Below are 16346 nucleotides of genomic sequence, written 5' to 3' on the forward strand. Positions count from 1 at the left end.
AGGTTGAGGTAAACTGCTTCTTGAAATTTGTCATTGTTGGTCTTAGTAGTGTAAATTGGAGTAGGTTTCTTTTCTCAGAACTGGAAATTATAGTAGAAGCAACAGGAAAATGGCCATTTTCCTGCTGTCCATCTTTCTTTCTTTTCAAGATCAGCTTTTTTTTCTTCTTTTCCCCTTAAAAAAGTGTTTTATTTGAAACTTCAGGTTGTGTCTCCCAGCTGTAATGACGATGTCACGGTGAAAAAGGACCAGTGTTTAGTTCGATCCTTTGCAGATTCCAAATTGTAAGTAAAGGCTTATTTTCCTTAGATATACATGGAAGAAAAATTCCCAAACAGGTCACATATTGTTTCTGAAGACATTATTTCTTCCAGAAGGAAAGAGTACAATTCTGTGTATTGTTGTTTGTACATATTTGTCATTTCCAGCAACTTCTGTGCTTATTCGCCCACTTTATGTTGTGTCTATGGATAGAGTTCACTGGATTAGTAAATTTTCTGGTGTTTATTAAAAAAAAAAAATCAACAACTTCAGAAAAACCAGATGTTACCACTTCAGATGATTCCTGTTTTCTGAAGCCTGAGTTTTGGTTCTAATTATTTCGCTTAACGTCTTAATTATTACATCTATATGGGTGTTTGTTGTAGTAGTTTGAATTTCTGATTGACTCGTTACCTCCAGTGTCCAGATGTGCACTGCTGTTCAAACAGCCACGTTTTAAAGTGTTCAATCGACTTTTGTAATAGAAAAGTGAATGTAAAGTTACTGTTTAATTACAATATGTATAGAACCTGAACGAAGATTCCTGGGAAAAGGTCCTATTAGTCCATGCCCCCCCAATAAGGAGGGGAGGAGGAAGAGAGGGATGTGTGTCTTACTTATGGATTAATATATTCAAAAGAATACAAAGTCTGTTTTTTCTTTACAGCTGTTTCCCTTTTTTCTAATGCATCTGTCTCAACATATTGCAATTAAAAACTTCCTTGTGGAAGGCCAGCTGTCACTCCTCTTTCTTTCTTTTGAAGTGAACGATTTGTGCTTTGCTTTTCTTTTTAATCGCCGTGATTTTCAGTGGGCTGCGAGTATTTGATCACTGAAACATATTTAAAGTAACTGAAGACTTAATGCATTTTGGCCTCTTAATATAGACGTGTATCATCAGCTGTTTAGATACGTCTGGTTCTTTATATACTGAAGGTAGAATATTTTGCTGGGAGAACACTTTTGTAATTTAAAAGTAAAAATCAACTATTTATCAATGCAGATGGGTGAGTTTGACTTCACTGTTGTGCTGTGCTAGTAGAAATGTATTTTGAAGACACAGAGCTTGTTTTTAGCTAGATTGCCAGTTTGGGTAGCAACTGGTGATCCATGTCAATATTTTCAGTTTAGAAAATGTGTTTTTGCCTATGTAGAGTATTTTACCTTTGCGAATTTGTGCAGGTTGAATATTTAAGACCAAGAAGCCTTACAAACCTTTCTTCATTATTTAATTATAAGGGTTCTTTTAGTGTCTGAATTTTAAAGAAAAATTTGAAAGTTACTTTAGTTTGAATCTTGTATTAGGATCTACAATAACAAGCACCTTGTGCATTTAGTTGTTAGAATGGACTTTGAAAGTGAATTATGGACCTTGAAAATGTTAGGAATTGTTGTTTTTCTAAGTAAAATGCTTGCTCTACTGTGATTTAAAAATAACCCCAGAACCTTATTCTTTTTCAGTTACTCAGTAGCAAGAAAAGACATTAAAGAACTAGATGTTCAAAACTTACCAAAATCTGAGTCCTCTCCTAAAAAAGGTAAATTAGAAAAAAATTCTAGGTATTTAAAAACAACAGCCTGTTGAGTTCTGACAATTGCTCATGGATGATTTGCAAACAATTTTATAGATGAAAAATGAGAGAAACTTTGGATATGACTGCCTTATTATTCAAGTAGCAATTAGTAGAAGTGTTAGTTGTTTTTTATATCCTTCTTTTGATCCACTCCAAATCCATGGAAAGGGAATAGAATGTTTTCAAGGTACAGTATTTGAAATGTCATTGAACCAATGGGATATATAGTTACCTCTCCTGAAACCAAATTTTGTGCTATTTGTCTTCACAATAAAAATACCCAGATAGAAAGGTGTAAACTTTATTAGAACAGCCTGCCTGTGATTAGTGTTTGATTTGAAAGTACAATTACAGAACTTGATTTCTGGATGGATGATGTGACTAAAAATTCATGTTTTTAGAGGCCTTGTAAAAGGCCAAGGTTCTCACATTAATGTAAATAATTCTTAAACTCTTAGTGTTATTTTTCCCAGTCAGACCTAAAACCACAACATTTGTTAAGGAGAAAAATACTTAAATTGTATTTATTAGAAAGGGAAAATAAAAGGCAACATAACAACAAGAAAAACCCCACCCAACAACGACGATTCCTCTGGTTGGAGTAAAGATGTGGAACAACAGTTCCTTAACAAGTAAAGATTTAACATGATTCTCACAAATGAAAGCTTGAGGTGGTTTTGGTTGCTTTGTGTAATTCTTAATTGATTTCCCATATCCTTTCTTCATAGTAACTATTTCAGAGTACAAGAACTTTAAAAGAGCCGAAAAATGATCAGATGACAGGTTTAAGATGAATTGAAGAAAGGGATTTTTTTTCATGCAGAACGTAATTGGGTTGTGACATTCACTGCCATGAGGGAATATTGTGGAACCAAAGGTATTAATGGTTTCAAGAAGAGCTTAGGCAACTTTCTGGGGGATACTATGTCAGCAGCTATTAAAACCTGGTGCCTTTTCTTTTCCACTATGAATTGTTCATTACAGCACGTCCCTCTTTTGGGTATTCTGATTCCTCTTTTTTTATTGTGTCCAGGGGACACGTTTTGGGGTTATCTGGGTTCGTTTTGCTTTGTTGTTTTCCCCCTTGGAGAGCCACTTCAAGGAAAAGAATTTGAGGTATTTCCATTGTACAAGTGTGACTTTTCCCAGTGCCATCACTGCCTTGTTCATTAGTTTATTTTTCCTGTACCATCTCTTCAGACAATGCTCTTAAACAAAACATTGGCTTTTTTTTTGGCAATCTAAACTTTTAAGACACTACGACATTTTTGAAAAGAAGAAGGTAAGTTGTGGTACTTGATCTAACTGTGATGGGTTTGCTGTTTTAAGTAGCTTCGTTACAGTATTTATCTCTTTCATACAGAGGCAGAACACAGTTGCACAGAATGTATGTGGATAAGTATAGGTCCCTCGCTTTGGTCCTGTTTACATACATAGGTGTAAACTTTAGCAGTGTTCATGGGAACCTATGCCTAGAAAGAACTGGATGCTGTATGTGGGGTGGATGTTCTCTACTCTCAAAGTGCGTAAATAAGCGTTTAAAGCTGAAGTATCTGTTTTATCAATTCAGTTTTTGGTTCAAGTTGGTGATTTACAAGAACGTGAGAAGGAAGTTAAAAATGCTTTGTGATTCTGAATACCGGGGATGAGGTAAAATCAGGGCCCTTTCTTCTGTAGGGCTACAGGAGGCGAGCGCGTTTCTCAGCACGAGGGGTGTTCCTCGGAACTGGAAAATGGACATCAGTGAAATTCTGGAGTCCTCCAGCAGCGATGAGGAAGATGGAGCGGCTGCAGAAACTGATGAAGAGGAAGAAAAGAGAGAAGAGAAAACAGAAGTAGTGGCGGTAAGTCTGAGCGATTTCATTCATTCTTCAAAGATAATTTAATAACTTCATAACTTCACTCTCAGACTTGGTTTATTTACTTCAACATCTTATCAGACCTGTTTATCTTTCCTGACCTGTTTATCTTTCCTTTGCTACCATTCCCCTTTATTGGGGTTTGGGAGCAGTGACAGATTGCCTTGTGTTATCCACCGCAGAAATTGGGCACAAATCTCAGAAGTTAAGAATTTAAGGCAGAGAACAGTGACAGAATGTCAGGAGAGGCATAACCAAAAAAATGGACGCTGATCTAAGCTTAAATAATTAGAAGTAACTTTGTATTTTTCTTTTGTGCCATGTGTGTGGCTTATATACAAAGTAACTTGTTGCTGTGAACAGTGTGATTAAAAGGAAAAAGGCTATTAAAGCAAAAGCAATAGGCTAATAAGCTAATGTACAGTGTCTTTAAAGCTATTTGGTGGCTAAGACGCTATTTAAGAGCCGTACAGGAATCACTTTTGTAAGTATGTGAGTTTTCTCCACACGGGTTTGGGAATCACAGAACCATATGCAGCAATGTGGATGGACTTTGTGTTGAATATTCACACTGATGTGATTTCTGCGTTGGAATATTTCGAGTGGCTCCTTTTCCACCAAGTTAGCCTGTCATCAAAACCGTATTTCACAGAATTTTTATCCTTTTATTTTTGGTTTTAACCTTCATGTTTAGGAATGGGGGGTGGGAGGGAGGCGGTGCTTGGTCGTAGGGTTGGTTTGGTTGTTGTTTTTTATTTTCTCGTTGTGTGATTTTCACAATACGCTCGGAAACGTTCTATAGAGAAATGAAACACCGGAGTTTGTTTTGTGAGGAAGGTCGAACGCCGTTTCCCCCCCTCAACACCCGCCCCCCCCCCGGCTTAACCCGCGGTTTCTCGGCCCCGCCACAGAATGGCCGGCGGCGTTGCCACGGCAACCGCGTGTTGGCCGGTACCACGCATGCGCTGGGGGGGGGTTGGAGCGGGCGCCGGAGCCGAGGCTTGGCCGGCGGCCAGGGGGAGGTTTGCCAGATGCTGGGAGATGGGCCGGCTCTTTTCTTTGCCTTTCATCTAATGTCTGAGCTTTTTAAATTTTTTTCCCTTAATTATTAATTTATTTTTTCATTTTTTTTTTTCTTAAATATATGGAAGAGAATGTAAGTAATGCCGTATAACTGCGGATGCTGTGCAGGGAGAGAGAAAAGCCGGCAAATATTTGGAAGCCGTGCTGAATTATGTCCAGGCAGTGGGCAGATTAGATAGAAAGGAAGTTAAGACCATTTTACATTTGAAAGAATGCAGCTCCTAGGTAAGGATTCCGTGTTTTAATCTCTAACGTTAACGTGGTGGTTGAGAATGGGGGTTTGACTGAGATTTCTGATCTCTCTGGTGGTGCCAGGGTAGATCTTTCCAGGTTAAAAAAATAAAAAGACAATAAGAATCTATTTTTAGGTGTTAATTTTGTGCCTTGATAACAGTATTCTGGAAAATGGAGTAGATGTCTGTATGAGGGTAGCGGTATGATTAGATAAATATAAGGATGAATGTGTGCAGAATATAAAATCCTCTGGGTTTTTTCCTCTGTTTGCAGTGAAAAGGACTGAATAGGCCACATTTTGCAGGGTGTGAACTGTTGCAGTCCGTGTTGGTCTGTTTGTATTAACGTTGGCTAAAATTGCAAACTATCAGTCACTAAAAACTGGGAATTGCTCTACTAGTTTTCTGGTATCCATTTTAATATAATTTTTCATGGCTCTTGCATAAAAGTGCTGTGTGTTTCAAACAAAGAAGGGGGAGGGGGGAGCTTGGTGGTTTTTAAAAAGAAAAAGGCATTCATGTAGAAGAAATAGAGGTTATTTTAAAGAGTGATCTACATGTAGTGTGGTGAAGCAAAGGATTCCAGACAGGTAGATGTGCTGGTAGGAAAAGCTGTAGAATAAATGATTTCCAGGTGACAAGTATGCATGTAAAAATAAGGTGAGCATCAGGATGCTGAAGCTACATAGCAGAGGACAGACCTTAATCTTTTTTGATTATGTCAGAGCAGAACTGTCATTCCAGCCCATTAAAGCAAATTCCTGATTCAGCTGTCACTGTAGATATTCTTATTCTAATTATGGGCCATGGTAGATATTACAATTAGAGAGCACTTAAGGAATTTGCTGTAATTTCTTGTTTCTTTTCCCTTAGAAAGGGAGTAATGCTGCTTGCGGAGAGAATCGACAAGTGAATGTTCTTGCCTTGTGTTTTGACTACAAATGTTGGAATTACTCAATCTGTGCATTTATGTTTTGTAGAGTTTCTCCATTATTAATCAAGGTCAAAACAGCTTCTGTCCATCTTCTGCCGGAACATTCTCAGTGGACCTTTTGTTTTAGAACTGCAAATTGTTAATATTATTGAAGAGGGGAGTGAGATTTTTGGATTTAATAGTCTTTTTTTTCTCCTCCCACCCCCATCTTTTAAAATGCTGTCGAGGCCTGACCAGCCCTGACAGACCTTCATTAAATCAAATGTACATAGGCCTTCTTCATATATAATGAGAGCATGAAGTCAGTCAGAAAAGCCCAATTCTGGATCCTGTTTTTCTGAAGTAGTATCTGTTATAATGATAATGGAGCAGGGAGACCTACTGTAGCCAGTAATAATAGATCCAACCATTTTTCCAGTTAGCTGGGTTAAGATCTGTAACTTTGTTTTGACAGAGACTGTCTTTCTAATTGCGCTGCCTTTCATGGCATCATAAGAGTACGATAGAATTGGTACAACAAGGTTTCCAGGCTTTTTGTGGTTGTTCTTTGACGTCTTTTGTAAGCAAAGGAGTGGGAACCAATATGGTGGTGGTGAGTAGCAACTCCTCATCGGTGGTAAATCGTGTGGTCCAGAGTTGGCTACAAGGGAGGAAAATGTGGAGACTGCTTGTCATTGATATGGTCAAATTGTTGGGTTTTTGGCAATAATTGTGAAAACTCTGGAGGCACTATAGAGGAAAATTGTTTATCAGATGAAAATTTAAAGGATCGGGCTATTGGTTTGAATCCAGATAAAAATCTGAATACTGCTTTTGATTCTTATCCAGTTCTCAACATGTCGGAATATGAGAATTAACTGGGTTTTGAGGGTGCATTTGGCAGTCAAAGAATGCGCTGCAGCTAAAAGGAAGGAGAAAATCTAAACTCCAGTATCTCCACATAGAAATGGAAGGTTTTGGAACATTAAAAATCAGGCTATACAGACTACTGTATTTATTTGTATTTAAGTTGTTCTGTCAGGGAGGAAATCGTACCTCTTTGTGTCTTGGGGTTAAATAGGCAAATATTCCCCTTTCTACAAGGGAGCATGTAGGCAACATTTGGTTTTGTCTCTCAGCCTCCCTGTAGGCCATTCTGATTCTAACAGAATCATCATTTAACACGCAGTATTTGAAATATATTTTCTGTGTGTGTTCTTAACAGTTACATTCTCATAAAATTAAAAGTAAGAGATTTGTTCTTTAGAGTTTGAATTTTGCAAATTTTGAAATTCCATCTTTTTTTAGAAAGTCAAGAGCTGGGAAAAGGAATTTCTCTCTTACCTGTAGAATTGGTTATAACACCATCTTTGAGAGACTCTTTTCCAGCGTAACTACATCACTTTAATAGCAGTTCCTTGTTTCCCCCAAACTAATCGAACATGCAAAAAATGTTCAGGAAAAATTGTAGCCGGCCGGTCTCCATCTCTCATTGAAGAAACAGTTGCAGCACCTCTAATATGTAATTAGAGGAATTTTCACTTAGTCTTCATTTTGACAGTCACCTGAAGGATGTGTCTCTGTTAGGATTAATAGTGTGCGTTCATTTAAAGTTTTTAGTGTTCTTACATCGCAATGTCATAAAGAAACATCAGTCAGAGTTGCTTTACGTTGCTGAGCAATGAAAATACCAGAAGCATTTTCCAATATACCTATTCTGCAAATAAGGAAGGATTTCGGTTCTCATGATAAGTCATTACAAAATATTTTCTCAGCATAAAGGATGGATGAGTATATGAAGTCCATGACATGTTTTAGGAGGCTTAAGATTCCTACAAATGATCAGTAGTTGTCTGTTAAAATATTTAATATTCATATTAATATTCATATTCATATTCAGAACTGCTTTAAAGCAGTTCTGGGTTCCCATTGAGTCTTTTCTATGAATGACTGTGGGAGACCACATAAAATGATACATGAATTGTCCATTTTTATTGCAACCTATGTGTATTTTAAGATAACATTGAAAAAGCTGACTCCAACAAATAAATACAGGAATACAGTAATTTCAAAGTTAACGAAGCATCGTATCTAGAAACAAGTGCTTCATTTACATAGATTGAAAAAACCCTAAGCAGCTGTGATGTGTAATATGCAGAAGAGCCTTTAGAAAATAGCTAGAGATTGATTAGCTAATCATCCTTCTCATGTGTGCGTGTATCTGTAGGAGTTTGGGCTACTGTGAAGCATGGCCTGCATCACGCCATGCACAAATGTTCTTTAAAAAGGCCTTATTGCTCACCATTTTATGCTAACAGGCGTTCTTAGAATATTCCTCAAAGAGGAGCGAAGAAGTTGCAAACTGAGGCGCAGCTCTGGAGTGAGTCACTGTTGAAGGATGGTTGGATTCCTGGTTCCTGTTGGTAGAAATCAACATTTTCAGACCGCTCTCATCTCCACATGATGTAAAGCTGTTAACTTGTTGCGATCATTTTAATTCTTTTCATTTCCTTAATTAGTGTTCTAACTCGGCGTCAGAAAGCAAGTGTGCAAGTGATGAAAACTCATTTAAGCACTTTAAAACAATGAAATTATGGTAACTCTCATTCCGGCAGCTTGTCTTGATCATAAACTCTTCTGAACCACAAATCCTGTACATGTTTTTCTTCCCCTTATCTTGCATTATTTCACAGAAGAGTTTATGGTATTGTCAGTCTATTAATAACATAAAAGAAAGGCTTGTCCCTGGTAGCCACATATTGATTGAGAATATGGTGCTACATGCTTGTAAGTAGATATTAATTATTTGTTTTCTAAAATAACCTACTTAATCCTTTTTGCTCTCTCTTCCATGGGTGAGTTTCCACAGAAGCTTTAACATCTTTCTGTAAAGAATGAGTCAGGATAACAGCCCTAAATTCTTATTTAAAATCATGCTAGAGAGAGGGGCAAAACTGATGGGGAGTGAAGTGCCTTGAAACCACATGAAGCAAAGCAAGTTAGGAGTTTTCTACATATTTCTATGGGGGTTATGTTGTGCTTATTTGCTGGTTGATATTCTCAAAATAATTTCACAAAATAATTTCTCCACTGTATTAATTGGAAGACAATAAGAAATTGAGTTGGGAAAGAAGTATGTCCATGATACAGAGATCCTGTGTTCATCACCGAATGCGTTGTTTTACTGTTTGCAATGTTCTCTGACTGATGTGACCTGCTAGTCAGAAAGGAGGAAAAAAAATCTCAAACTCATACAATTTCAGCTTTTTAATTTTAAGTAAAACAGCACATCTTGGAGATTATTTGTTTTTTAATGAAATTCAGCGAAACAAACAAACAAAAATCTTCATGTTACATTTAGTTCTGGGTGGTGGGCAAACAGCAGAAAGGTCTCAATTTTGAACTCCTGCCGCTTCAGAATTTCATATTGTTTTGCCTCTCACTTGGGCTTGTCTTTACATACAGTCTCCCTTTTTCACAACATCTATGTAGGAAAAAATGAAACAGAGAGACAGAACTCTCTTAAGAAAACCGATTTTGAAGAACTGGGCCCCTCAGTTCCAGCAGGACAGGGAACTGCTGGAGAGAGTCCAGCGCAGACCCACAAAGGTGCTGAAGGGAGTGGAGCATCTCCCGTGTGAGGAAAGGCTGAGGGAGCTGGGGCTCTGGAGCTGGACAAGAGGAGACTGAGGGGTGACCTCGTTAATGTTTATAAATATGTAAAGGGTGAGTGTCAGGAGGATGGAGCCAGGCTCCTATCGGTGACAACCAACGATAGGACAAGGGGCAATGGGTACAAACTGGAACACAGGAGGTTCCACTTAAATCTGAGAAGAAACTTCTTCCTGGTGAGGGTGGCAGAGCCTGGCCCAGGCTGCCCAGGGGGTTGTGGAGTCTCCTTCTCTGCAGACATTCCAACCTGCCTGGACACCTTCCTGTGTAACCTCATCTGGGTGTTCCTGCTCCATGGGGGGATTGCACTGGATGAGCTTTTGAAGTCCCTTCCAATCTCTGACATTTTGTGATTCTTTAGTCACTGTGAGCTTAGTTATGCCCAGTCTAAAATAGGCGTACGCATCTGGCCAGAAGCGCTTTGGACCCAGCAGCGCTGCCCTGTCCCTGCTCAGAAGACTGTTGGGAGTTTTAGCTCTCCAGTCACTCCCTGGTGGTGACAGATTGTGGCATCGATGTTTCTCAGGTATTTTCTTCGCTTTGGGTGCAGCTTTTAAGGTCACTGATACAGCAGCTTAGCTGATGGTTGGTGTATTTAAAATAAAACTCTTAACTCAGAACAGTGGACACTCCTGGGAAATCATTATGTCCAATTATAAATAACTGCGATGAAAATTGGCCCCTAATAAAAATCCATTTATCCTAGTGTTGCAATAACCATATGAAGGATTTATCTTTGTCATTATGACCAGTAGCAGAAAAAGAGTTTGAAAGATCTCATACATGATTTATTCCTTGGTGACATGGGTCTTATTTGGGTCACCTCTCATACCTGGTATCCATTAAATGGTTAACGTTCTGTCTGCAGTGTGCTATTTCTAACCTACGTTTCTGCCGTTCCAACCTACAGTTCTCATTTGGCATCACGCCCACATGAAAGAAATGGTTTGAATTCAACTATTCAGAAATATTCCTGAATGTTTACTTTTTTAGATATATTTAGTTTGCACAGTTTGCGTCGTGTGGCCTTTAATCAGTAAACATTACAGTACATGGTAGAAATTTCTCGATCTTGAAGTTGGTTTGCAGGCTAAATGGAGAGAAAAAAGCTGTGGTTTCTATAGCAATGGATCAGTTGTTAACCTGGAAGAACATAATAATTCTATAGGTAACTGTTTATATAATCCTTGTAATATGCCGTATGAGCAGATGGTAACTGGCGCTGTACAGCGTTGCGGTTATTCATTTAATTTCCTCAAATTATTTCTCGAGGGAAAAAATAGGAAAATAAGGAAACAGATCGTGTCTGTGTCGGATGGTGGGCGATCCCCATTGGGCTCTGAAGCTCAGAATTCCCTGAAGCGGGCAGGGCTGCGATTCATTGTGACGCTGAGCAGATCGCTGGTGAAGGCGGCAGTAGCACATACATTTACATTTCCCTGCCCCTCTTCACGCCTTGAAGCATCAAGTTTACAGAATGCAGAGAGGGCTGAAATTGAAATTGCCGTTCTGGTTTCCTTCTGGAACTGCCGGTGACTTTTGCTGTTATTTTTAATAACGTAACGGTAAGATTTTTTGACACGTACTGTACGTCTTTTCTTCAAGACAGCTGCGGTCTTCCTTGTGCAAACCAGCAATCCCTGTGATTGCCAGGCTGGCAGGAAGAAAGTGGCATACGTAAAGCATTGCAGGGAGAAGACTTCTTTTTTCTGCTCTCTCCTAGCATCTTACAATTCCATTATATATGTGTATATGTAGAAATTATTTCCCTCCCCCCAAATATATGTACTTTATTTTCATATTTTCCACCCACATAAAATCAAATCTTTATTTCACGCTGTGGACTGATTGCTATAAAGTTCATAAGCGTTTGTTTCTTTAGGGATTTAAGTCGTAAAGATAAAACTAAGGAATTTGTAATAATAAATTATGGAGATGTGTGTTCAGGGGATTATGGAAGTGATTGTAAATGTGTTCCCAATATGAGCTGAAATTGAGCGTTGGAGATAAGTCACAAAATGAATGCTGTCTGGAGCATCAAAACATGTGGAGAAATAATTGTTCTGCAATATTAGTTATAGTTAGAATAAGGAAGATGAGTAAAAAAAACCCCAAATAACAACAACCAAACCACACACACATACAAAACCCACAAAAACAGAGTATCTGTGAACTGCTTCAGTCTTATAAATAACAAACCTTTTCTGTATTAGGACAATATGTTAAGTATATTATTGTTTTCATTGTGAGGGTCACAAGGATTGAGGCTTTTCCTGACCTGCATTTCCTTTCTCTCCTCTCCAGGTGTGTACCTCAGTCTCCCCACTCCATTTTATTTTCTGCATATTTCCCCATCATATGGGTGCAGGGCCAAATGGGAAGTGGTTTGGGTTTAGTTCTTGCTCTTAGGCTTTTGTACAAATAATTTATTGCTTTGCATATTTCATGTTTTCATTGTGACTGCATTTGTTTTCACAGCCTGAGGAAGAGCTTGATCCTGAAGAGAGGGACAACTTCCTCCAACAGCTTTACAAGTTTATGGAAGACAGAGGTAACACTGATTTTTTTGGGGGTTGTTTTTAATTTTTTTTTGGTAATATCTAACCCACTTTTTAAATGGCTTTAAAAATTGCTTTTAAATGTAATGGATGTTATTACAAGCATTTTCTTAAGCCCATAAGAAAAGATAACAGCTAGTCTGGTGCAAGGAAGAACGCTTTTCCCCATTTTCACGTCGCAGCTCTGCTTCCAGTACTTTGAAGCACAGTGCGCAAAGGAAACTAAAATCCTCCCTGAGGTGTTTTCTTTTTGTTTTGCTTTCATAAAACCTTTTTTAATGTTAACAATCCCTGTTAAAGAAGCTCTTGGTCGATTTCTTGTTGTGACAAACGTGGCTGGGAGCTCTGCTGAGGTTCCTCTGGGCTGGAACCTGAGGAGGCCGTTGATGGGTGGTGAGAGGATGGGAGATGCACCGTCCTCAGGGCTCCTTATGGAACGGACTGAACCACATGCAGGTGATACTCACCTGAAGAGACAGCTTTAAAGATTCTACTTTGTCCAGCAGCTAAAACAAGAAAACAGCATATTTTAAATGTCTGTCTTTACAGAATTAGGTGAGACCGCTAGAAATGGGGAATAAAGTCCTGGCGTAAGCCCTACGTTGAAAGCGCATGTGCGATGATGTGTAGAGAGCAGGATGTACCTGCTGACTGGGGAGAACTGTTGTGTAAGCCATTCACGTTTGCAGTTGTGATGAGACCGACACTAAAATGGAAGGTTTTCTGTTCCGTGGCTGCACGCTCTCCCACTCCTTTTTTATTTTTTCCACTTTTTCCACTTTCTTTTAAACTATGGAGTTTTCATGGGGCTTAAAATGGAGGGGAAAATCAGATTACCTTTGTAGGAGAGGTTCTGCATCCCTTTTGACGGTAGGTGTGTTCTAGACCACAGGGTGGTAAAAGAACAGTTTCATGACTGTTTGACATTGCCAGTGATTATCACAGGTTTAGAAATGGATCCTGTATTATCGAAAAGCATACTGGAGTTCATCCAGTGTAATTTTGAGGGCTCCTGTGTATAACCAGTGTTTCTGGAGAATAACATGCCTTGAGGGAATAAGAAGCTATATCGGAGAAAACAAAAATCCCTGTGCTGCTGAAATAATCCAAAATCTTCTTTCCTTTCTAGTAACCTGATTCTTCCCCTTTTCTGTTTGCCTCTATCCTCACTCCCTTCATTAAGCACTCTTAGACTACAGACCATGTAGGGATCATGTCAGGGACTTGCAGAAGCAAAAGAAGAAAGGATTTGTGCACTGAATTTGAAGAGTCAGTCCAGAAACTGCTTTTTTTAAGCTAGTGTGTTGGTTGAGCAATGTACAGGACTTTTTCAGGACTAGGTCTTTCCCCCTGCCTGTCTACAGTGGGTTTTTTTTTGCTTTCAAGATTTCTGTTCCCACCAGATTTGTTCTACATTCTGTTCTTTCAATGTGAATGTTTTGATTCATGGAATTGTGACAGCATTCCCAAAGTCCTATCAAATTATTTTAATGATGCCAAATATAATTGCATGAAGATGAAGGAAGATGAGGAGTAGCAGGGAAGAGGAATACAGAGGAATCTACATATGCAGCCACTTGTGTCTCAAGTCACTTTTGGTTTCTCCTTTTGTCCTCGTTATTCTTCTTTATATCATTGAACTGTCCCAAATACTCATATGCTGTTTGGGCTTTGTGTTTTTTCACATTCTGACAATTTACCCGTGCAAGTCTTTCTAATCCAACATTTCTGCTTCCTCCCCGTGCCTTTCAGACCACGCTGTTTTGAATTAATCTCTTTGCACATTGCCATGTTCCAGCATCCATTGGGTGTTCTGGCTGTGAGAGGAACAGTGGGATGCAGCCAACATTGCACAAACCTGAAAAGGATGCAGAGAAATCATAGTTCTCCAGCAGCTGGTGCCAGTATGCTGATAAACCACCCAGAAATAAGTGTTGCATGCAAAAGACGCCTTAATTAGTCATTGGAAACTACTGACTTGTGACAAATCTTAGAACTATTAAATGCAGCTTTTAAAATGTAGAAAGATACTAGTAATCAAATGTTGTGCCAAAGGAATGAAAGAAGCAGTTTAAGTTCTTTGTGGTAACTTCTTATTTCTGGTTTTGTTTTATTTAGGTACTCCTATCAATAAACCACCTGTTCTGGGCTACAAGGACCTCAATCTCTTCAAACTTTTTCGACTGGTATTTCAGCAGGGTGGGTGTGATAACGTAAGTGTTGGATGTTTCTTGAACTATAAATATGTCTTTTCATTCTAAAGGCCGTGGCTTGTGATTTTGTTAGATATCATTCCTTAATGTTCTTGGTTAACAAAACCCTGAAAACTTCATTTTCTTTTCTTTTTCCTCCCTCCAAAGATTGAGAGTGGTGCTGTATGGAAGCAAATTTATATGGACCTTGGCATTCCTATTTTGAACTCGGCTGCTTCCTACAATGTAAAAACTGCTTATAGAAAGTAAGTTCTCGTATTGTATAATGGTGAAAACAGTTTTCCTTTGATAGTTTAGCGAAACATTAGGTGACATTCTTCAGTTAATGAGCATTTCTGAGCATTTTCCAGTGCTGAGGATTGAAACGGTGGAGGAAAGGAGTACATAGGGCTGCATCAGTTCCTGTTGCTCTAGTACATTAGAATTCTGCTTGTTTTCTTATCAGGAAGAATTCACTTCCAGCATGTGATGATGCCATTTTGCAGTACAATGATGAAACTAATTGGCAAATTCAGTTTTGCTGTTTATGGCGATTAACAAGAACAGACTCTGTCCTCTGCCTGTAGATGCTGTGTGCAGCAAAGAGAATTTCTTACCAGTTTCTTTAACTTCCTGAAAAACGTTGATATAGGCATGTTTCAGATTGCATATTTAAATACCTTTATGCAATCTGTAGAATAATGGCTTTAGGACACAGCTATGTACGTGGCTATGGTGGACGCTACAGTATTAAGTAGTAAAATCACTGCTTGTAATGAAGAAAATGCTTAAATCTTCATATTCTCACCTCTGGTTTTCAGTTGTTTTATAACTTTAGAAGTGGAAACCTTTTAGGAATGACACTTTTCGAGCTCATTGTCTAAATAAAAATTATTTTTATTGTTTATCCTCCTGGAAGTTTGACAAGAAACAATTGGGCTTTTTGAGTAGAAGGGAAGAATGAGCTTCTCTTGACTCGAACCTAAGGAAATTTGACTGATTGAATAGGGATGACTAATGACTCAACTCATGTTAATGTTGATGAAGATGAAAATATTCAGACTATCTTCAGTGGGATTTGAACTGGGCACGTATTGAAGGTCTGTATTTTACAGAGAATAGTATCATAAGAAGAGTAATTGGTAAATATGTACTACGCTGTTGTTACAGTGGAAATAATGATGTTGTATGGGCACATGATAGCATGTTGTAACTTGCCTGTTTATTCTCTGAGGAATAAATGGGTTTGTATTTTTCTCACCTATAACTGGATCAGGGTATGTGCACAGAGAACAAGCTGATGCCTGGTGATTTCTGACCGTGTGCTGACTTGTTGTACGCTCATATTCTACTACTAGGCTGATTTTTAGCTGTCATGCATTTGCAAAACACTGTACGTGTTCTTAGGCCTTACTGTCACGAATTCTTAATTGGTTTGGGATGGAGTTGAATTTGTGGGAGACACCTGTGTGGATTCTTTCTCACCATTTGACTTGTGTGCATAATTGTTTCGTTTCAAAATATTATCTGGTTCTGTATTTTTTTTATGCAATTCAATAAATATAAAGTAACACATGAAATACGAATGGAACTTTATCTGTGTCTATAGGTATCTTTATGGTTTTGAGGAGTACTGCCGTTCCGCAAACATTCAGTTTAGGACCATCCATCACAATGAACCAAAAGTGGTAGAAGACGTACAGAAACATATGGAACCAATGGAGGAAAGTGTGAAAGAGGAACAAAAAATGCCCCCAACAGAAGTTAAAAAAGAAGCAGAAGAAAATTATTCCAGCAGTGAAAGTGAAAAAGAAGAAATAGAGCTAAGATCCCCGAGGGTAAGTAGTTTGAACTGATTTCTCTTTAGCACTTAACAAAACCTCTTTGTATAGTGAACAGTTTGCATAACGAGTTTTCCCTCTTGGGCTGATTGCATGTTGGAGCTGACGCACTTGTGCAGCGTGGGACAGGGCTCTGTGCACACTGAATTGGTGTTAACTG

General features: G+C 38.6%; 1 protein-coding gene across 4 annotated transcripts in view; it reads left to right on the forward strand.

The window, feature by feature from the left end:
• ARID4A (AT-rich interaction domain 4A) overlaps positions 1-16346 on the forward strand; it is a 51905-nt gene that overhangs the window by 21119 nt on the left and 14440 nt on the right. For 2 of the 4 annotated variants that reach the window (XM_080346254.1, XM_080346255.1), the window contains exons 9-15: positions 205-284; positions 1723-1799; positions 3513-3679; positions 12074-12146; positions 14272-14366; positions 14514-14611; positions 15955-16183. In XM_080346254.1, coding sequence (XP_080202380.1) covers positions 205-284; positions 1723-1799; positions 3513-3679; positions 12074-12146; positions 14272-14366; positions 14514-14611; positions 15955-16183 — 819 coding nt within the window. The remainder of the gene's footprint in view (positions 1-204; positions 285-1722; positions 1800-3512; positions 3680-12073; positions 12147-14271; positions 14367-14513; positions 14612-15954; positions 16184-16346) is intronic. The other 2 variants (XM_080346256.1, XM_080346257.1) reach the window with 2 other exon arrangements.

Source organism: Nesoenas mayeri (assembly GCF_963082525.1).
Source record: "Nesoenas mayeri genome assembly, chromosome: 5".
Taxonomy (NCBI): domain Eukaryota; kingdom Metazoa; phylum Chordata; class Aves; order Columbiformes; family Columbidae; genus Nesoenas; species Nesoenas mayeri.